The sequence below is a fragment of the Mesoplodon mirus genome (genome assembly GCF_964341445.2).
Source record: "Mesoplodon mirus genome assembly, chromosome: 15".
Lineage (NCBI taxonomy): Eukaryota > Metazoa > Chordata > Mammalia > Artiodactyla > Ziphiidae > Mesoplodon > Mesoplodon mirus.
This window is the reverse complement of record NC_138991.1, coordinates 43,951,434-43,973,641: the sequence shown is the minus strand read 5'-3', so window position 1 is coordinate 43,973,641 and position 22,208 is coordinate 43,951,434. Positions and strand designations below refer to the sequence as shown.

General features: G+C 48.6%; 2 protein-coding genes across 9 annotated transcripts in view; one reads left to right on the top strand and one right to left on the bottom strand.

Moving 5' to 3' along the window:
* Window positions 1-17,817, top strand: part of SGF29 (SAGA complex associated factor 29) — a gene marked incomplete at its 5' end in the record, with an annotated part of 28,440 nt that extends 10,623 nt beyond the window's left edge. For both annotated transcript variants that reach the window (XM_082643596.1, XM_082643597.1), the window contains 9 exons: window positions 5,158-5,252; window positions 9,372-9,447; window positions 10,101-10,173; window positions 14,675-14,739; window positions 15,658-15,787; window positions 15,859-16,005; window positions 16,248-16,283; window positions 16,392-16,554; window positions 17,611-17,817. In XM_082643596.1, coding sequence (XP_082499722.1) covers window positions 5,178-5,252; window positions 9,372-9,447; window positions 10,101-10,173; window positions 14,675-14,739; window positions 15,658-15,787; window positions 15,859-16,005; window positions 16,248-16,283; window positions 16,392-16,554; window positions 17,611-17,727 — 882 coding nt within the window. In that variant the 3' untranslated portion in view covers window positions 17,728-17,817. The remainder of the gene's footprint in view (window positions 1-5,157; window positions 5,253-9,371; window positions 9,448-10,100; window positions 10,174-14,674; window positions 14,740-15,657; window positions 15,788-15,858; window positions 16,006-16,247; window positions 16,284-16,391; window positions 16,555-17,610) is intronic.
* A 151-nt stretch (window positions 17,818-17,968) lies between these two features.
* LOC309816306 (sulfotransferase 1A1) lies at window positions 17,969-22,183 on the bottom strand. 7 transcript variants are annotated; one of them, XM_082643600.1, is made up of 9 exons: window positions 21,623-22,183; window positions 21,160-21,412; window positions 20,205-20,427; window positions 19,973-20,098; window positions 19,786-19,883; window positions 19,145-19,271; window positions 18,946-19,040; window positions 18,267-18,447; window positions 17,969-18,140 (listed from the first exon to the last, which is right to left on the bottom strand). In XM_082643600.1, the coding sequence occupies exons 3-9, from the start codon at window positions 20,350-20,352 to the stop codon at window positions 17,980-17,982; spliced, it is 936 nt and encodes a 311-aa protein (XP_082499726.1). In that variant the 5' UTR covers window positions 20,353-20,427; window positions 21,160-21,412; window positions 21,623-22,183; the 3' UTR covers window positions 17,969-17,979. The 7 variants fall into 7 exon arrangements, with proteins under 7 accessions (XP_082499726.1, XP_082499724.1, XP_082499727.1 ...); XM_082643598.1 differs by having other exon boundaries at window positions 21,160-21,310; XM_082643601.1 differs by having other exon boundaries at window positions 20,205-20,423; window positions 21,160-21,310.
* Window positions 22,184-22,208: the final 25 nt, after the last annotated feature.

Genomic DNA, 22,208 nt, shown 5'->3' with positions numbered 1-22,208 from the left:
CATTGTGGTGCGCCGGCTTATTGCTGTGCCTTCTCTTGTTGTGGAACACGGGTTCTAGGCGCGTGGGCTTCAGTAGTTGCGGCACGCAGGCTCAGTAGTTGTGGCTCGCGGGCTCTAGAGCATGGGCTCAGTAGTTGTGGCACACGGGCTTAGTTGCTCTGTGGCATGTGGGATCTTCCAGGACCAGGGCTCGAACCCGTGTCCCCTGCATTGGCAGGCAGATTCTTAACCACTGCACCACCACGGAAACCCCATTCCCCCAGTTTTAATGTGCACAGGTGTAAGCATGTAAAAGGCAGGTGGTTCTGACCAGGATTCTGCTTTATGTGGCAGGAGAGAACAGCCCTTTTCCATGCTGATCCGTTCCTTCCAGGGATCTTCCCACTGGACTCTTCTTTGGTCCACACCTTCACCTTGGTATGGTTCAGTGGGGTGGGCTCTTTACCTCTTCCTCTTTGCTCACTCAGCAGATCATCCCTAGCATCATCAATTCCCAAGACTTTAGCAACGACCTTTATACTGATCATTCTCAAATTTATCCACTTTGAATCTCTTAAACTCTAGATCCCTGATTTTGTGTGGTTCTAATTAATGCAACCAGACTTTTTTTTCTTAAGGGACATGTTCTTCTCTATATTAGAATGCATTATATAAAGCTTGTGGTGGTAAAAATAGTGTTGCACGTGTGAGGAAAAAAAGATATGTCACAAGCAGTCAAATAAAAATAACTTGGACTTCATAAAAATTAAAAACATTGCTTCAAAAGACAATTCAGTAATCATTTTTTAAAAAACCAATTAAAAATGGCAAAGGGCAGTTCTCCAGAGAAGATACACAAAGGCCAGTAAACACATGAAGAGATGTTCAACATCATTAGCCATCAAGGAAATGCAAATCAAAACCACTGGTTACCATTTCACACCCAGTAGGATGGCTATAATCAAAAAGACAAACAATATCGCATGTTGGTGCACATGCAGAGATATTGGAACCCTCATACGTTGCTGATGGGAATATAAAATGGTACACCCACTTTGGAAACAGTCTAGTTGTTCTCAAAAGGTTAAACATAGAGTTACCATATGATCCAACATTTGCACTCCTAGGTGTATACCCAGGAAATGAAAACATGTCCACAAGTATACATAGCAGCAATGTTCATAACAGCCAAAAAGTGAACACAACCCAAATGTCTATCAGTTGATGAATGGATATACAAAATGTGGTATATGCAAACATGAAATATTATTCAACAATAAAAAGAAATGAAGTGCAAAATAGGCAAATCTATAGACACAGAAAGTAGATTAGTGTTTGCCTGGGGCTGGAAGGGATGGAGATGTTCATGTATTTAAAGCATACAATTCAGTGGTTTTTAGTATATTCAGAGTTACGCAGCCATCACCACAATCAATTTTAGAACATTTTCACCGCCTGGCCAAAAAGCCCGATTCTCATTAACAGTCACTCCCCTTCCTCCCTCAAACCCCCCCGCCCCCCCAACAGCTTTCTATGGACTTGCCTATTCTGGATATTTAATATAAATGGAATCATACAATATGAGGTTTGTTTTGTCTGGCTTCTTTCATTTAGCATAATGTTTTCAAAGTTCATCTATGTGTAGCATGTGTCAGTACTTCATTCCTTTTTAGTGTAATAATATAGTCTATTGTATGGATAATACCACAGTTTACCCATTCATATAGTTTCTCCACATCCTCACCAACACTTGTTATTATGTCTCATTTTCATTATAGCCATCCTATTGAGTGTGAAATGGTATCTCCTGTGGTTTTGATTTGCATTTCCTTGATGGCTAATGATATCAAGCATCTTTTCATGTGCTTGTTGGCCATTTGTATATCTTCTTTGGAGAAATGTCTATTCAGATTATTTTTATATATGGTCTGAGGTAGGGCCCCAAATTCACTCTTTTACATGTGGACATCCAGTTGTCCTTGCACCATTTATCAAAAAAGACTATTCTTTCCCCATTAAGTTGTCTTGGCAACCTTGTAGAAAATCAGTTGACCATGGATATAAGGGTTTATTTATGGTCTCTTGATTCTGTTCTATTCATCTTTATGTCTACCCTTATGCCAGTACCACAACATCTTGATTACTATAGCTTTATAGTACGTTTTGTAATTGGCAAAACTTTTTCAAGATTATTTTGGCTATTCTGGATCCCTTGAATTTTCATATTAATTTTAGGATGAGCTTGTTAATTTCTGCAAAGAAGCCACCTGGGATTTTGATAGGGCTTTCGTTGAAACTGTAGATCAATTTGGGGAGTAGTGCTATTTTAACAATATTAAGTCTGCTGATCCATGAACATGGGATGTCTATTTATGTAGATCTTAATTTTTTTAAACAATGTTTTGTAGTTTTCAGTATAAGAATTGTATACTTATCTTATTAAATTTATTCCTAAGTATTTTATTCTTTTGGATGCTATTGTAAATTGAATTGTTTTCTTAGTTTCATTTTTGGGTTGTTCATTGCAACTGTATAGAAATGCAATTGATTTTTGCCTGTTGATCTTCTGTCCTTTAACCTTCTTTATTAGTTCTAATAGTTGTTTAGTGGGTTTCTCAGGATTTTGTATATACAAGGTCATGTCATCTGCAGATGAAGATAGTTTTACTTCTTTCTTTCCAATCTTGATTCTTTTATTTCATTTTATTGCCCTAGTTTGAACCTCCAGAACAATGTTGACTTATTGCTGATCTTAGGGGGGATAGCTTTCAGTCTTTCACCAATAAGTATGATGTTATCTGTGGGTTTTCATTGATGCCCTTGATCAGGTTGAGGAAATTCCCCTCTATTCCTGGTTTGTATATTTCTCTTTTAATAAACAAAAGCAGAGATTTTAAGAAGATATGCATATTTAAATACATAGAGTTCACAGTTCATTACCGGGGGGGTGGGGGACATGCAGTGTGAATCTGATCTTTGTGGAGATGGAGATGTACTAATTGAATGACATTTATAAGAAGGTAGGGTATAAAGTAAAAATTTCAGCATCCTAAAAAAAAGTTCTTTTTTTCCAGTCTACTTTTATCTTTAGGCATATGACCAGTTTCACCTAGTTACAGTAGCTTACTTTTTTTTTTTTTTTTTTTTTTTTTGCGGTTCACAGGCCTCTCACTGTTGTGGCCTCTCCCGTTGCGGAGCACAGGCTCCGGACGCGCAGACTCAGCGGCCATGGCACACGGGCCAAGCCGCTCCGCGGCATATGGGATCCTTCCGGACTGGGGCACGAACCCGTGTCCCCTGCATCGGCAGGCGGACTCTCAACCACTGCGCCACCAGGGAAGCCCAGTAGCTTACTTTTTAAAAAAAAATTTTTATTGAAGTATAGTTGATTTACAATGTTCTGTTAATTACTGCTGTACAGCAAAGTGATTCAGTTACACATATATATATATACATTCTTTCTTTTAATATTCTTTTCCATTATGGTTTATCATAGGATATTGAATATAGTTCCCTGTGCTATACAGCAGGACCTTGTTTATCCATCCTCTATATAAAAGCTTACATCTGCTAACCCCAACCTCCCACTCCATCCCTCCCCCAACTCCCTCCCCCTTGGCAACCACCAGTCTGTTCTCTATGTCCATGAGTCTGTTTCTGTTCCATAGATAGGTTCCCTTGGCAACCACCAGTCTGTTCTCTATGTCCACGAATCTGTTTCTGTTTCATAGATAGGTTCCCTTAGCAACCACCAGTCTGTTCTCTAGGTCCATGAGTCTGTTTCTGTTTCATAGATAGGTTCATTTGTGTCATATTTTAAATTCCACATATAAGTGATATCATATATTTGTCTTTCTCTTTCTGACTTACTTCACTTAGTAGGATAAACTCCAGTTGCATTCATGTTGCTGCAAATGGTATTATTTTGTTCTTTTTTATGGCTGAGTAGTATTCCATTGTGTGTATGTACCACATCTTGTTTTTTTTTTTTTTTTGTGGTATGTGGGCCTCTCACCGTTGTGGCCTCTCCCGTTGCGGAGCACAGGCTCCGGATGCGCAGGCTCAGTGGCCATGGCTCACGGGCCTAGCCACTCCGCGGCATGTGGGATCTTCCCGGACCGGGGCACGAACCCGTGTCCCCTGCATCAGCAGGCGGACTCTCAACCACTGCACCACCAGGGAAGCCCCCCACATCTTGTTTATCCATTCATCTGTCAGTGGACATTTAGGTTGTTTCCATGTGTTGGCTGTACAATAGCTTACTTTTAAAATTACCTTTTATTGTCTCTTATTCTTTTTCTAATTACCTACTGTTGTATTTTATTTTCATCACAATACATTTATCTTACCTTAAGTCAGATATTTTTAGTAGTTAATTTCTCTTCCCTCTACAGTAAAAAAAGTAATAATGCTTTATGACTTAGAAAGTGTCTTCATATAAAATCTTATTTGAATCCTCATTTTACACATTAAAAAAAAAGGGAAACCAGAATGCTTGAATCATTTGTCAGGATAGTAGCAGCAGAGCTGGGGCTAGGACATACTGCTTTTGAAGATACTTAATAAGTACTCCTGAGTTGGTTGAACATATCGAATACGAGCATCGTTGGATTAGGGAGGAAATCCAAGACAACTTGCCGCTGTATCAGTTTCCTAGGGCTGCCATAACAAACGACCATAAACTGGGTGACTTAAAAGAAATGTATTCTCACAGTTCTGAAGGCTAGAATTCCAAAATCAAGGGGTTGTATTAGTTCCAGAATCAAGGGTGGGTTCCTTCTTGGGTGCCCAGAAGGAGAGTATGTTCCATGCCTCTCTCCCAGCTTCTAGTGGTTGTCAGCAATCCTTGATATTCCTTGGCTTGCAGCTGCATAACTGCACTCTCTCTCTGCGTCTGTCACATGGCTGTCTTCCCTCTGTGTGTGTCTGTCTCTCCACCTGGCATTCTCTGTATGTGTGTCTCTGTTTCTTCTCTTATGAGGACACCAGTCATGTTGGATTAAGGCCCACCCTACTCCAGTGTGACTTCATCTTAACATATATCTTAATTACATCTGCGAAGACCCTGTTTCCAAGTAAGAGGTACCAGAGGTTAGGACTTCAGCACATCTTTCAGGAGAATGGTTTAACCCACAACAGCCACTAACAAGGCTCTCTTCTGCTCCGCCTCTACCCCAGGCGCCCCCGTATACCACACCATGGCCCTCGTGTCTGCTGATTCCCGCATTGCAGAACTGCTCACAGAGCTCCATCAGCTGATCAAGCAAACTCAGGTAAAAATCCACAGCCCTCTACTCCTAGAGGGGAACGTGGGCTGTGATGCTGAGCTGTGGAGGGGGCGGGGCTGGTTGTGTTCAAAGAGATTGGACATGCAGGAACCACGGTGATGTAATGAAGGTGGGAGGAGAAGGAGAATGTAGGGTATGACTTCCATTCCTATTGGATTTTCTGTCATGTGCAGGATATCATGATTCATTTTGTTTAGTAACAGCTATATTGAGAGGTATAATTCACATACCATACAATTCACCCATTTAAGGTGTACAGTCCAATTTGAATCAGTATTCAGAGTTGTGCAACCATCACCATGATCAATTTCAGAACATTTTCATCACCTGACAAAAATGCCCTGTACCCAATAGCAGTCATTCTCCTTGTGCCTCCACCTCAGGTAAACAGAGATACTCTTATCAGGCAAGATATTCCAAGCATGTTTAGAGGTTATCTACTAAGAGCTGGTCAAGGGCCAACCCTTTTTTTGGAATGTGTAGTATTTGAAAACCCAGGCCTGCTGAATTGATCTTTAACTGCACCTGCCACCCCCCTGGCCCTTGGCCTAGGCTCTGTTACAGCAAAACAGTCATTTGAGCATTTACCTTTAGTATAGCATTTATATAACAGATACAGCAATAGTATCAGGATAAATATGCCTAACATTTGCAGGAATCCTTATAGGGTAGGGATAGACTTAAAGAAACAACTACTCTGTCCTATAGAGCCATTACATACACTTTCATATTTTTGTACTAATTTGATTACCTGTTTTTCTCCTTCATCTACCACCATCTGTACCTTATGATAAATTTGTGTGAAACTGTTTAGCATAGAAATTAGCTGATGGTGAGTTAAATCCAGTTCTTCCTCAGGTCAGTCATTTTCCATCAGCATTACATTCTCAGAAGACTTTGACTCAATCTCCCAATACATTTGGTCATCAATATCAGTATTATCCTATGACTGACTTACATAAGGTAGTTGAATCTTACCAACAGTGCCAGTGTGTTCCACCATATTGAAGTGTGTTCATGGTAAAATTCAGTTTCATTACGGAACAAATCAGTAAGAATTACAGAGCTATTTGTTAGGCCTTTGCAACAGAATTGGCCCTGCCCATTTACCAGATTTTATTACGGACAGGCTTTATTACAGTTGGCCATGATTCAGTTATTTCTGGGTTCCAAGTCAGCTGGGGATAAAGCCAGTCACTCTGTCTCAGCTCAGGCTCATACTGAGATTGGTTTCCATTGCATACTGTTGTATAGCAGAGTCCACCTCCCTCCTATGGGGAGGACACAGGTAGTATTCAGAGTACAAGTCCTACCTCTGCTAACTGGACTTCAGGATATGTCTTATTTTGATCTATTCTTGGGTCAAGGGTAGTCATGGTGCATTGATGTAAATTGCACATGCCCCTTGAGGGCTTCCATAGGTTTAGAGGTCCACAAAATTCCCATAAGTGTGCCCCTTGGGGCTCAGCAGCTAGGATGGAGGGCCGCTGCTCATGGCTACTTATTAAAGTATTATCCGTTTTAAAATAGTCAAGAAACCCTGGTGGGTCAAGGTGCAAGCCCTTTCCCAGCAACAGGTGGGTCCTAGAACTATCCACATTACCTGTTGGGTTGGCCTGAACCACTTCACTAAAGCCTCATCATCTTTCCAGGCTGACTCCCATCCCTTGCCTTCCTCCTAGGAGAGAACTCACTTCTGTTCGTTTATTCTAATCAACAGTCTTTTCCCCCTGATTGCTGCTTCTCATTGAAAATGAGTTCATCTTGCCCCACAATGAACACAACAGTACCTATGTCCCCTAAAGCCTTTTTCTGTCTATGGGCCAATGTTGCTTACTCCACCATGCATTTTGTTGCCATTGTGTACCAATGGCCTGGGTACTGCAGTTAGGATACATATTTTGTACCCAAAAATGTTGGGTGCCCCATACTAGGGTTAGATGAGTGGTAGTCGCACCTAGATGTAATTTAGCCTAAGTATATCATATGGCCTCTTAGGCCTCTCAAAACCTTCCTCGTCTAGGGGAGTGGGGGATGGGGCTGTTCCCCAGGGGAATTTGGACCCACCATGTGCCTACTGCTCTAATCCTGTCAGAAACCCACTTTTCCCGTTGTTTTTACTTGCTTTTCATTCACAAAGATAAGGATGATATGTATTTGTGCAAGCATGCTGTGGCATATCGTGTCCATTATAACCAGGGACCTTTCTAAGCATCCCATCATCCAGGCTTGTAGTGACACAATGATCTGCTGGGAGCCGCCATACAACCCAATGGGAGCAGTTTCCAGAGATTCCTTTCCAAATGGTATCCTTTGTAGTGGAATGTGACCTGAAAAATAAGAGTCAGAAGATTCTGGCACACATATTGCTAAGTGAAAACCCAGTCTGAAAGGTTTTCTATACTGTATGATTCCAACTATATGACAATATGGAAAAGGCAAATCTATAGAGAGAATAAAAAGATCAGTGATTGTGCAGGGCTTAGAGGGAGGGAGGGCTGAATGGGGGGAGCACAGGGGATTTTTAAGGGAGGTGAAACTATTCTGTATGATACCGTAACGGTGGACACGTTACATTTTGCATTTGTCAAAACCCATAGAATGTAAAACACAAAAAGTGAATCTTAATGTGATCTATGGACTTTAGTTAATAATAACTATCAATATTGGTTCAGTAATTGTAACAAATGTTCCACACTAATGCAAGATGTTAATAATAGGTGAAGCTGTGCAGGGGAAAGCAGGTATATGGGAACTCTGTCTTCTACCTGCGTGATTTTTCTGTAAACCTAAAACTGCTCTAAAAATAGTTTATTAATAAAATTTTGAAGATAAAGAAAAAAAGATACTGGCACATTACTAGAATTCCAGTCAGTCGTCAACAGTTTGTGTAGTTTATCATCATACTGTATAACCAAAATGTCTCTCAGAAGGTTTTCAGGCTTCCATTTGACTTTGTCAGGGTCTAAAAGCGGAGGTGGTCTTGGCAGACACACGGCATCATCTTCAGGGCATCTGGTATGACTGAGTTAAGAGTCAATGTTATTCTCTTGCTCTGAGCCTCTCTCAGGTATTAATGTAATACTGAATTTCCATCATTGCATAACCCATTTATTCATTCTTTTACCCTCGGTTACTCTTTCTCCTTCTCTGCATTTGTCATTGATTTTTACCCAGATTTTTCTACCTTCGAAGGACATTAGGCTCGGCCACTGTGCTGGTCCTGATTGCCAGCAACAACACTAGTCTAGCAAGTGCCTCACCTTCCTCCGACTCTCCCCGTATCCCCACCCCGGCCCCCGTCCATTCCCATTCATGTAAGGTAGGGTTACTTAGGTATGGAACTAGTGGGCTGTTTTCACCACTAGGCATTATAGCTGCGTTCACTGTTAACTCCATTTTGCCAGGTGGGGTGAAAGTACCTACCCCCTCAGGCACTTAGAAATTCTGACATAAAGGTTAAAAGGTATAGTTCCAATTTCTTCCTTAGGAATCATCCCTGCTTCCGGCATCTTCATTTGCAGCCCTGGTCCCAGGACCACTGATGTGGGGAAGAATTGTATCAGCATCCTTACCTACCCCGCTTCCCCAGATGAATTGATTGTAGATACATGTGTTAATTTCTAGACTCTCAATTCTGTTCCATTGACCTATATGGCAGTATCACACCATTTGACTACTGCAGCTTTGTAGGAAATTTCGAAATTGGGAAACATGAGTCCTCCAGTGTTTTTGTTTTTTTTTTTTTAAGATTGTTTTGACTATTCTGGGTCACTTGAATTTCCATATAAACTTGAGGATCAGCTTGTCAATTTCTGCAGGGAAGTCAGCTGGAATTTTGATGGGGATTGCTTTGAATCTGTAGATCAGTTTGTCTTTTTGATAAAGGAGAGTCATTAAATGTATAACTTGTAAGTTAACTTTAATGCCTTTTGTATTGCTTTTGCATTAGTCAGGGGGAAAAATGCTTTTAAACTTACGGATTTGGAAGTTGGATTTACAAAATGAGGGTCATATTTATGGGGCCTCTGGCCTGGGCTGCAGGGTAGTTGCCACAGCAGGATAAAGGGCCTCCCCTCATGTCCTGTTGACCTCGTCCTGCAGGAAGAGCGTTCGAGGAGCGAACACAACTTAGTGAACATCCAAAAGACCCACGAGCGGATGCAGACAGAGAACAAGAGTGAGTAGCTGGGCTCGGGAGAGAAAGGAGTGGGCCAAGACTGGGAACATGGCGGTCATCATTTTCGAAAGGGACTTTTGCATGTATCTGCCTAATCCAAAATGAACTGCTTGCTCCCTAGCCCTGAGGGACAGTTTTCCCTTAGGCTGGGTGACCTAAGATGACCCAGGAGACAGATGACAGACTGCCTAGCCACTAAGGGACCTTAAAATCCCCCAACTCTGAGGACTGGGAAGTCAGGAAATGACGCTGCATCTCGGGAACCCCCTTACAGTGCACAGGACCCCCCAGTTAGCCGGCATTTTCTAGAGCTTCCCTACTTGTGTGCCCTGCACATGCCCTGAGGTCAGTCTCCCGGACTGGTGCTTTCCAGCTCTGAGGAGCTTGGAGAATTGTTTTCTGTTTGCGTGCGTCACACTCTGGCATAGGTTAGAGAGTCCTCTCCTAGATGTTGTGATGGCATCTGTACCATATGAAAATGTGAACATGGAGGTATCAGCCTCGGGGGGCACTTCTGAGCTAGTGAAGCTCATCCCTCAGCCCATGGCCCCTCAGTGCCTCCCAGAGTCTGATTCCGGCGGACTGGAAGCAGTGCCACATTGCTGCCGGCTGCCCCTCACCCATGCATCTTTCTCCCTTTGTTTATTCTGCAGTCTCTCCCTATTACCGGACAAAGCTGCGTGGCCTCTATACAACCGCCAAGGCCGATGCAGAGGCTGAGTGCAAGTGAGTACCGTCCCACTGCCCTGCCATCGCCTCCCCTCCTCATCCAGGTGCTGGGCTGTAGGAGCCTGTGGACCATAGCCCCAGCCTGCCTCTCCTCCCACGGATAAGCAGATTCTGACTCCCCAGCTTCTCCTTTAGGGCCCACTTTCCCTAGAGCCCACTCTGGCCTCTATTCCCTGGCCCTGCTCTTTTATAGATGGCAGAAAGGTGTGGATCAAATCCCAGTGATGCCTTTTTCTAGTCACTTGACCTTGGGCAGTCATTTCAGCTGAGACTCAGTTACTCCGTCATTAAAACAGAGATAATAACTACCTGTAGAATTGTCAGCATAAAATGGGATAATGCACATGAAGTGCCTAATACCAGTATTTTTCAAACTCTTTTGACCATAACCCATGGTTATGCCTGGTGTTGGGCAGTCTCCATAGAGAGACACAAGGATAGTGAGATCCTGCCTTCAAGGGCAAGCAGTCCAGAAAGAGAGACACCCTAAAAAAGTTACAGGACAGTGTAGTTGGTGGGCCAGCCGAGATGGTGTTCACTGTGCCTGGGGATCTGAGACCCTCTCAGGGAGGAGGAGAAACTTGAGCTGGGGATGGGTAGGCAGACAAGTCAGAGAGCCCAAGCGGAGGACAGAGTGTGCCAGGGCCATGGAGGAGCGCATTTGGGGAATGAGAACTAGTCCTTGCATGGCTGGGGGAGGGGAGGGCAGGATGTGGAAGACCTCCAATACCTGGACGTTATCTTGGAGGCCATACCGAGCCAAAGACGATGTAAGAGCAGGAGAGAAACCCCTGGCTGCCGCACGGAGAGCAGACTGGGTGAGATTCAAGGCTAGTTTGGAGACCAGGCAAGAGATTGTGACGGAGTTGAGCTGAGACAATGGCAGTGGGGATAGAGAAACAAGGGTGGGTTCTGAGATCAAACTGGAGGACGAGTTGGGAGAGAAGATTTCCAAGGTTTTTAGCTTGAACAAAGGGGTTTGATGGGGCTCCCTTTGCCAGGGTGGGAAGAGAACAAAAGGGTGGGGCCGACTGGAGGGAAGGGGACACGGTGAATTCTGGTTGGAGGTGTTGCTTGCTTGGCTTTCCAGCCCAGCCTTCCCCACCCCCATCTTCTCCCTGATTTGCAGATTCATCGGGTAGCCATAGTTGGGCCCTTTCCCATTAGTGGGTCTGGAGTTTGGCTTGTATAAGTCAGAGTGACTCAACGCTCATTTGAAAGTAAAAGGCAGACTTTCCCTTCCCAGCTTAACTGCCGGCAGAGTGAGGCGGCTGCTTCTGCAACCAGCTGGTGTGAGCTCTTCTCTGGCATTGACTTAGCCAGAGTTTAACACTTAAAGCTTGTTTCGTAAGTGCAGGTCCCTTGCAGTTCTGCTGTCATTTCACTTTTTCAGACTCTCAGACCTTCATACGTTCATTCACTAAACAACAAATAAGGTGTCCTCACCTCCAGATACCATGCTGGGAACAGGAGAGTGGGTGAGACAGATAAGATGCCACCCCTACCCGCAGGGAGCTCCGCGTCTGGATGGGGAAAACATGGTACTGTGTGTGCCTGTGGCACTGACCCAGGTGCTGCAGCACCTATCAGCTCATCTTCTAAATATTTGCATTAAACCTCTTGGGAAAATGAAGAGGCGCCAAGAGCCTGCTTCATGAGCTAGTCCAAGCCTGTGATGCTTCGCTGTTCCTTCTATCCAGTCCTGGCTGGTTTTCCTCCTCCTGCTTTTGCAGAAAACAGAAAGGAACCCCTGTGTCTTCATTTAACAGTCATCTCTTTTAGCAGCAGGAGTCAAAGGGAAACAGATCAAAGATGTCACTTTCCGTGTTCCAGTGGAGACGGGTAGCCATTCTGGGTGGGAACAAGATATTTTCTAACATTGGTTCAGAAGGCATTTCTCCAGGTGCGGCTCTGTGAGGGCACAGGAGAGAAGGCCCACAAGGAATTATTTTTCACCCTAATCAAATAATTACTGTGTATTGGTATGCAGCAGTATTGGATTACTTTAAAGAGCCCACGCCATTTAGCCCCTTACGAATGGTTGGGGAGGGGTGCTGGGTTTGGCGGGGGAGGGAGGTTAAGGCTCAGGGTTCTTGGCTGAGGACCCTTCAAAGGAAGGTCAGCCAGCAAAAGGCGTTTCCTCTGCTGTCCCAGGTGAAGTGGGGCTCTTGGGATGGCACCATCCCTGAGGGTTGCTGATGGGCTGGCAGGCTGCCTCCCAGAAGGTAGGGACCCACGCTTTGCTGGGTGGTCATCCTAGTTGACCTGAAGCCTCTATGGTTCTGAGATGGAGAAGTTTCAGCTCCAGAAAACTGCTCTTTAAATAGTAAATGATCTTAAAACATTGTTTCCTCAGATCTCTACAGTGGAACTTCAGTAACTTTAGGAAATGGAATATTACATTCCTCTCCTTAGAGGTTCACAATGCAAATTAAAGTACTGAAGTATTAAAGTACTGCAGTATTAAAGTATTGAGGGCTCTGCCAAGTTCTGCAACAGCAATTTCTTTAACTCAGTATTTCACAAACTTACTTGACAGTGGAATACATTTACACACTGGTTCTCAAGTCTGGCTGCGCCCAGAGGTTCTGCTTTAACTGAGGTGGAGTTCATGCATTGGTGTTAACTTTCTACATAATTTCAGACTTACAGAAATGTATTTTTACCACATTTGCTTTTATCACTCTCTCTATATACATGTATTTAGAATCTTTTTTTTCCTGAATCATTTATGTTGCAGACATGATGCATGATGCCTCTTGACCTCTAAATACATCAGTCAGCATTTCCTAAAAACCTAAAAACCTAAACAACCACGGTACATTTCTCAAAATCAGGAAATTACAGGTATAAAACTATTAACTGATCTACAGATCTCATCACTGTCCACTGATGACCTTTATAGCAAAAGAACAGAACATTTTTATAGTGCAGGTCAGCACTGTGTTTAGTTTTCATGTCTCTCTGGTCTCTTCCAATCTGGAACAGCTCCCAGGCTGTCTTTGCTTTTCCTGACCTTGACATTTTGAAGATTATAGGCCAGTGTGGAATGTCCCTCAGTTGGGTTTGTCTGATGTTTCCCCATGATTAGGTTCAGGTTTTACGCTTTTGGAAGTAATAACATGGAAGTGATGTTGTCCTCCGTCATCATATTAGAAGGCAGAAAGACGCCCACTGGTTAGGGTGGGCTCTTCCAGGTTTCTCCTGTGTCAAGTTATTGCTGTTTTCCATTGTGTGATTAATAAGTATCTTATGAGAGATACCTGGAGACTATGTACATATCCCGTTTCACATCAGACCCACTAGTTTTGGCATCTGTTGATGACTCTTACTTAAAGCAATTGGGGTTCTTTTTAAAAAGCTCCCCAGGGCGTTCTGATGTCCATCTAGGGTTGAGAACCACTCCATTAATATCTCACAGAATACAGCTTAGACATACTATGTAAAAGGATGTCCTCCAAACAGGCCCAGCACCAATGATCAGACTTTGCAAGTTCCCTTTGGCCTGCTGGCTTTTACTCCTCCTCTGCTTTCCTGGAAGCCTGATTGCCCCGTGTCCCAGTGCTCACTCACAAGCCCGAGGTGGCTCTGGCTGAGTCATCCTGGCGTCCGACACCAGCCACTCTGAGCTTCAGTGCTTCAAGCCTGTCAGCATGGTGTTCATCCCTCCCTGCTTTGGTTTGCACAGTTCCCTCTGCCGAGGCTGCCCCTTGCCCGATCTTCTGGCCTTTCTTTGCCTGATGAGTCCACAAGAGTCACACCCTCTGGGACACCTCCTGTGACACTACTGTGCTGTGTTCTCATGGGTCTGAACCAAGGCCTTCAGAAACACGTGGTCATTTACTAAAGGTTTGCTAGAGGAATGTGCTAGAGAATAAATGACCTGAAGTGGCTTCTCTGCTGCTTATTGCTGTTGAGATACTCTTTGGGGGAGGTTCCCGAAGGTCTAGGATAAAGCCGCCTTCTTCCCGCAAGGATTTGTGTGCACTTCTGCCAGGTTGCTTGGGTCCCAGCCACCCTGGAACCCCCGTAATCGAACTCCAGAGGTTTCCTGGGGCTGCAGTCTTTCAGGGACGAGTTCCCTCCACCCCCAGCCCTGCTCTGAGCCGAGACAACTCCCCACAGTCCTCTGGAGTGTCTCTTTTACAGGTGCCACTAGGGCAGACCCCAAGTTTTAACTTCTGTCCTCCGAATCATAAGAGGTTGTTAGAGTCTGCTGGCACCCAGCAACACTTCTTCAGGATTTGTCGGATGCACTCCGGCCAAGGCAGCTCTCTGCTTTGCTTACCTCTCCAGGACCCTCTTAGGTTTTTTGGCCTGCCACTTCCTCTTGCCTCATCAGTTCTTTTATGCTTTTAAGATTAAAAAACACGTGCTTAGGGTTTATAGTTTCCAGCATCAGGGTTGGTCTGAGCTAGCCAGCCTGCCGTAATGAGAAAAGGAAGTCTGCGCTTTGTGCTTCATCCAGACCTCTTCTCTCCCTTCTCCCTGCCCTCAGCATCCTCCGGAAAGCCCTAGATAAGATTGCGGAAATCAAGTCTCTGTTGGAAGAGAGGCGGATTGGTGAGTTGGAGACGACCAGGCCTGCATTCCTGGACCAGGCGGAGTGAGGGCAGCAGTCAGGTCTCCCTGTGGGGGAGCCTGTGACCTCAGTCCGGTGGGATTGTTCCCGGGGGCTTCTGACAGAGAAGCGCCTGGGCAGCCTGGGGTTGGGAAGGGAATGGGGGTCATCCCCAGAGCTCCCTGCAGACCACGCTGATTCCCCTGCTCCCTCTACTGTCTGGGTCAGTCACCTCCCTCCTTCCTACTGCCGCCCCCTCCCATTTCTTGCTGTGAGGAGAACCAGAGCTGCACCCTGGGTGTCTTGAAGCCAGCCTTCCACATGGAGTTTACCTACACGAGGCGCTGGCTTCCAGATCCCTCAGGCTGCTGTGGCTTTCCCACCTCTCTTGCCCCAGTGAACCCCCCGTGTGCAGCTCCTCACCCATCAAAAATGCTGTCACACTGCCAGCTGGGTTTGTATGAAGTGGCTGGGTGTGTTGCACCATGCCTGAGGAGGTCAGAGGTCTGTCCACATTTGAGAGTTTGTTTTTTAAACTTTTTGTTGAATTACAACATACATTCATAGAAAAGTACACGTAAGTGGACATACAGTTCACCGAAACTTTCCCTAACTGAACAAAACGGATGTAACCAGCACCCAGATCAAGAAATAGAACGTGACCAGCACCCCAGAATCCCAGCTTTTGCCCTTTCTAGTTCCCTCTCCCTAGGGTATCCACCCTCCTGGTGTCTCACCATCTGGGCGGTCTGACTGGGGGCATCTGGTGGAAGGGGCAGGATGGCACCTGGGCCCTTGGCGCTAACTTGGGCGGTGGGGCTGCAGGCTGAGCTCTGACAGCCCGATGCAGGCAGGCTAGGGAGGGCCTGGGGGCGGGCACCCTGTCCCTGGTGTCTCAAGGGCTCACTTCTTTCCCACAGCGGCCAAGATCGCGGGCCTGTACAATGACTCGGAGCCCCCTCGGAAGACCATGCGCAGGGGGGTGCTGATGACCCTGCTGCAGCAGTCAGCCATGACCCTGCCCCTGTGGATCGGGAAGCCTGGTGACAAGTGAGGGCGGGCCCAGGGCTGGGGGCGCTGGCAAGGAAGGGACTGGAAGTGACATTTTATTCCACTCTCAGGCCCCCGCCCCTCTGTGGGGCCATTCCAGCTTCTGGGGACTACGTGGCCAAACCTGGAGACAAGGTGGCTGCCCGGGTGAAGGCTGTGGATGGGGATGAGCAGTGGATCCTGGCCGAGGTGGTCAGTTACAGCCATGCCACCAACAAGTGAGTGGACGCCCAGCCCTGTGGGCTCTTCTGTCACCACACCCACTTGGGCTGCGACTCTCACCCGTGTGCAAGATGGGAGAAAAGCGGCTTCCCCTGGGTGCCGGTGGGGATGGTGTGTGAAGCAGCGGGCTCCGGGGGCTACTTCCCTTCCCCGCCCTCCTCCCCCGCTTCCTCGGGGCTCCCTGACTTAAGACTATGCACCTCCCTGCATCCACTGCTTTCCTTTTGTTTACCCACAGGTATGAGGTAGATGACATTGACGAAGAAGGCAAAGAGTGAGTGTGCTCATGGGGGGGCCATGGAAGCCTGGGGGCAGCTAAGCTGCTGGGATGGGGCCCCCACCTGGCCATGGGTTGACCTTAGCTCCCCCTCGCCCCCACCAGGAGACACACCCTGAGCCGCCGGCGGATCATCCCACTGCCCCAGTGGAAGGCCAACCCGGAGACGGACCCCGAAGCCTTATTCCAGAAGGAGCAGCTCGTGCTGGCCCTGTATCCCCAGACCACCTGCTTCTACCGTGCCCTGATCCACACGCCCCCACAACGGGTAAGCCAGCCTTCACGGGAGAGACGCTGGCCCCGCTACAAGGACCAGCTGGGTCATGGAACATCTTCCCACTTTCCGTCCCCTTTTCCTCATCTTACAGCCTCTCTGAGATAGGAGGGTCCTGCAAGTCGGCCTTTGTCTTCTGCTTAGTCTGACCTACAGCCCTGCCCTCTAGGGCAGCACCAGCCAACCCTCCTCTTTCCAAGCTTCAGAGCCTTAGCAAGCCCTGAGTGGAATGGACCCGAAGCATACTCTAGTCTAACCTCGCTTTTGCACTGAGATGTAAAGTTCAATGCCCAGGGCCTGTTTTGGAACCCTTGACTCCTGCACCACTGCCCTTTCCGTGGCTGAGCTGCTTTCTTTCGAGCTCCTGACACTGCCGACGCCCTGGTCACCCATCACCTGATGGTAGTTTAAAGGCTGTTCTCCCCTCTTCCTCCAGGATACCTGCCTGCTGCCCTCTAGGCTGTCTTTTTTTTTTTTTTTTTGCTGCGTTGAGTCTTCATTGCTGCGTGCGGGCTTTCTCTAGTTGCAGCAAGCGGGGGCTACTCTTCGTTGCAGTGCGTGGGCTTCTCATTGCGGTGGCTTCTCTTGTTGCGGAGCATGGGTTCTAGGCACACGGGCTTCAGTAGTTGTGGCACACGGGCTTGCTTGCTCCGAGGCATGTGGGATCTTCCGGAACCAGGGATCGAACCCGTGTCCCCTGCACTGGCAGGCGGATTCCTAACCACTCCTTCACCAGGGGAGTCCCCCTCTAGGCTGTCCTTGATCCCTTTAACACGGGCTCCCTGGTACCAGACCCTCCAGTTATGGCCCATCCACGTAGGTGGCAAGTCTCCCTTCTCCCTGCTCTTCATCCCTTACCCTTGTCCCTTTGTTGCTGAGGAAAGAGCTCTGTAGTAACAGGGACTAGGTTCAAACGTCTGGACTTCCTGAGTGACTATGAGGACAGGAGAGGCTGGGGGCCCACGAGCCAGAGGTTCCTGTCTATCTAGGTTTGGGGGGGCCTCGCCTGGAGGTCTCTGACCAGTCACTCCTGTCTGCCCCCTACTGCAGCCCCAGGATGACTATTCGGTCCTGTTTGAAGACACCTCCTATGCAGATGGTTACTCCCCTCCCCTCAATGTGGCCCAGCGGTACGTGGTGGCTTGTAAGGAGCCCAAGAAAAAGTGAAGCAGCCTAGCAGACTCGCAATCTCCTGACACCCTCGAAGGGGGATGCAACACAAGATTTTGTGATCAAATAAATATTCCTCCTCCCTTGTCCATGTCTCCTGGGTTTTACTTCTCCAGACCCTTCCTTCCCTCCCCACTAGGGCGAGCTGGAGGCCACCAGGGAAGATGGCCTCATTTGGTCCCAGTGGGCATTTACCCTTTCAGCTCAGGTTTGTCCTTTGCTTCCAGCAGAGGCTCTGTTTAACACACATCAGATTTTATTGTTGAGGCCTGTTTCACGCTCATCCTGATGAGCACCACTCAGCTCCCAGTGGAAGTGGAGGTTGCAGCCTGCCATCTTCGCAGCATAGTCGGCTTCAAAGCGCTCATTCTGGGCCACAGTGAAGGTGGATTTCCAGTCCCCAGTGATTCCTGGGAGACGAAAGGAGAGAGGTCCCCGTTGCAGAGGAGGCCCTAAGTGGCTGAACGGCGGCTCTAGCTGCTGCTCCCCCACTCTCTCCCCAGATGCCCGTGCCCGCTCCCTGGGGCAGCCCTCACCTTTCCTCATGAAGGCAGAGATGCTGTGGTCCATGACTTTGGTGGGTATGGTGCTGTAGTTGGTCATGGGGTTCTTCTTCATCTCCTTGAAAGACGTGTGCTGGACGATGTGATCCACGGTCTCCTCTGGCAGAGAGCGCCCCACAAACTCCAGGATCTTCTGAATCTCCCTTTTGGGGTTCTGGAGCAGCAGAGGGGCTCCTCAGTGGAGGTTTAGATTGCTTGCTGAGCAAACAGAAGGGAGGCCCCTTTCTAACCCTGTGGGGATCTGGCCACTTCTGCTTAGAGACCTCAGACCCTGTTCCTTGACTCTCTGGTCCTCTTTCCCTAGGGCAGGTTTGATTGCCTTCTGCCCTGTGGTCCTTTATTACAGATGTCTGGTTCCTGTTGGGTGAGAGGAGGGACAGTCCTCTTTCATAACCGTAGCCCCAGGAGAAGCAACAGCAGGAACTAGCTGATGGATGAGTGCACGTGTTGCTGACTCGAGTGCTAGGAGATAAGAGCTATACAGGGCGCTGCTGCAAGGGGGCACTGCTGCTCAGTCCTGCGGAGGGGATCCAGGAGGACTGGGCTGTGGGCTGTCATAGGGGAGGGGGGCTGAGAGGGCCCTGGCAGGTCACTGTGAGGTTCCTGCCTCTCTGCGTGTGACATGGAGGGAGGCAGAAGCAGGTGGTCTCACCTGCTTTATGTCCTCATAGAAGAGGTAGAGAACAGGGTGGGTGTGACTCAGCTCCCACCACTCCTGCACGTGCTGGTACCAGGACCCGTAGGACACTGGGGAAAAGGGCAGGGGGCACGGACACAGAGGTTGGCATAAGTTGTAGCTGATGCCCCTCAGCTCCACCCCACCCCTTTCCTTCCTCCAGAGTCGGCCCCACCTTCCCCAGCCATGAACTTCTCCAGGAAGCTGTCCCAGGTGCCAGGGTCAGGGTGCACCGTGGCCATGCGGTAGAAGTGGTAATAGGAGACAGCCACATCCTTTGCATTGCGGGCAACGTAGACCACCTGGAGGGGCAGATGACCCCCCCCCAACCCCAGCACCATCACCACACAGCACACCGGGCACTAGGTGTCCCACCCTTCACAGCATCCTTGCCAGGGAGGTCCTCTCGGTTTGGCTGAGGGAGAAACGGGTCTAGAGGCTGCCTCACTTGCAGTCCCATGGTGTGGGTGAGACTGAGCTGGGGCTTGAACCCTGCTCTGATGCTGAACCCTGGGCTGGTCCCTGAAACCATATTTTATACTAATCTAATCCCCTCAATGCCAATCTGCCTGAATTTGGAACAAGGCATGCTGGATTCCCACCAGCCCCTCTTCCACGGGCCTGTGAGCCCGACTCTGCACAGAGGAGTCTCCTTTTCACCAGATTATCTGACCCCACTAGAGCCATCAGGCAGATGCCCCCCGCCTCCCTTAAGATGAGACCAGGCTGGAGGAGGTGAGGAGACCTTCCCAGAAGGTAGGGCCAAAGCTGGGATGGCCCCAGCAGCCGCCTTCCCTGGCTTCCTCTGCCATTCACCTTGACCTTCTGATCCAGCAGGGATGGTGGAAGCAGAGCCAGGGGCAAGTGTGTCTTGATCAGCCGTGGGGCTGGTGCATCTTCCAGAAGCTCAGCACCTAAGCCGTAGGTAGGGAAAAGTCGGCTGAGCTGGAGCCCGAGTCCTACCTCCCTCCGCTATGCTTGCCCCCAGCACCCCGCCACATACCTGTGGGAACCCCAGGGACCCTGAACTCAAGGAAGGGCACCCGGACGAAGATGGGGGCTCTTTGACACTTCTCCAGGTCGCCACCCTGGTAGATCAGGTCCAGGATCTCGCTTACCCAGGTGGTGCCTGGAGAGAGAGGGAAATGGGAGATGAGCAGGGCTGAGGGCATGCCCTTCCCGGCCCAAGGTGGGGACTGCAGCCCAGGAGAGGCATTGGTGCCCTCATCACCTACCGGATTTGGGGTAGGTGCTGATGAGCAGGTCACTGGGCCAGGCTTGGAAGCTCTGCAGCGGCCCCAGCCCCTCTGCAAAGTACTTGATGAGAGGGATCCCCTTCATGTACTCCAGTGGCGGGCGGGAGGTGTCCTGGACCAGCTCCATGCTGCCACATCAGGGGCCAGAGTGTAGCTTCCTTCCCTTAACAATATCACAATGGTGCCAGCTGTTGAATTCTTGCTTTAAGGTAAGGAAACTGAGGCTGAGGGAGCTACGTGCCGACGCTCAGAGCTAGTGAGTGGTGGGGCTGGGATTCAAAGCCAGATCCAGTGCTCACGCAGTGGGTCACACCCAGGCTCATTTTTATTTGCCTGCAGAGCTTTTAAAATCCCAAACCAATTAAAACACTCTCTGGGGATGGGACCCAGATAGCAGTTTTTTTGACGCTCTCCAGGGGATTCCATTGTGCACTTGAGAAAACCCACTCTAGGTCCTGCCTCTCTGAACTTCCTGCCAGCCCCCAGCTTGCTTTCTCTTCCTGCTTTGCCTCTGGGCCTAATCCTGGTGGGCTCCTCCCTGACGTCCCCTCCTTCAGCTCCCCTCCTGGCCCCTCACGTATGTTGGAAAACTCCAAAAAGGCCAGTTGGGCCTGAGACCCTGCTTGCCCAGCTACCCTCCCCAGCTTGGAGAAAAACACAGCCAATTGAGCAACTGTTTGGGAAGCCAGAATCTGGTATGTGAATGGGCAAAACTGATGACTCACTGGAGGAGGGGGAGGGGAGGGAGCAGTGAAGTGGGAGGCGAAGGAGGAGGAGGGGGATTATTCAGGCCAGGCTGTAGATTGAGATGGGCAATCCATGGGGAAAGGGCAGGGTGTGAGAAGCTGGACCAGAAAGATCAACTGACAGGGTAAGAGCCAGCAGCCCAAGCTGAGGGAGATCCAGCCCAGCCAGCCCACCACCTCACTCTCACCTGACTTCTCTGGATCTTGGCCTCCTGACGTCTGCGTTCTGCGTGCTGCGGCTTAGAGCGGGTGTGGTATGGTGAAGGCAGAACTGCTCTATGAGCTGAAGGTCTTGTAGGTCCAAAGTGGGAGGGATCTGGAGCCAGCACTGGGACTTGGCTGTTGTCCAGGAAGGAAAGGGTGCAGTTCGGGGTGGGAGGGCCCCTCTGTGCTACCCTGCTCAGTGCCCAGCTCGAATCAGGCTTAGATGGGCCTGAAAACCTAAGATGTGGGTTTAGTGTGTAGAAAATAGAAGGCTGAAACTAGACATAAGGGTGCAATAGTTTTGTTTTTTGGTGTTTCGAGCTGTAATCCTGGCTCCTGACCTGCCCTCTAAACTCCACCCCTGAAAAGGGGGCCAAAAGACAGCTTTACCTAATGGACCCAGTCTAGAAAGGGCAGAGGAGTGGAGGGTAAACGTGGGACACTCACCCTCCTGCTGGCTCCTGGCCCGTCTTGAAGAGGCCAAGGGTTCAGGTGGAAGGCAGCCCACAGGCCGCCAGCAGCCCAAACATTGTTCCAGGAACTTCTGGCTCTGACCACGAGGCCAGTCCAGAGGGATGTGCGTGGGCCGGGTCATGGAGTTCGGGGCGGAGCCGAGCAGGGCAGGCTCTTTTTGAGGCAGCAAAAGATAGGGAAGAGCCAGAATGCTTAAGTCGAATAACCCTGGGAGTGAGCCCCAGCTCCATGGCTCTCGTGTGAAGGCGGTTCCCGTGGGACAGCACGGAGCCTCACTCATGGTTGGTAAAACAACAGCCCCCAGAAGGTGCTTTTCTTTCTGTGGGTTTGAACAAGGCTCTGCAGACAGAGATGAGAAGGAGTTGGGGCTTAGAGAGCCACAGGATCCCTTGGGGGGACAGCATCCCCCCTCTCCTCCTTGGCCTTTGTCCTTACTGTTTGGATTAACGTCCAGAGTCAAGCTGGGCACCAGAGGTGGGTGGGCTGTGTGTGCAGGGTATGAGTCTCCCAAGCCCTCAAAGGACCATGTGACTTCAGAGGCTGGTCCGTGCTGGGGCCA

Coding starts and splice junctions, on each gene's coding strand:
- LOC309816306 (XM_082643600.1), bottom strand. CDS start 20,352: ATGGAGCTGGTCCAGGACACCTCCCGCCCGCCACTGGAGTACATGAAG. Junction 19,272..19,785: donor TGCTGGATCAGAAGGTCAAG/GTGAATGGCAGA, acceptor CTGCCCCTCCAG/GTGGTCTACGTTGCCCGCAA. Junction 19,041..19,144: donor GAAGTTCATGGCTGGGGAAG/GTGGGGCCGACT, acceptor CCTTTTCCCCAG/TGTCCTACGGGTCCTGGTAC.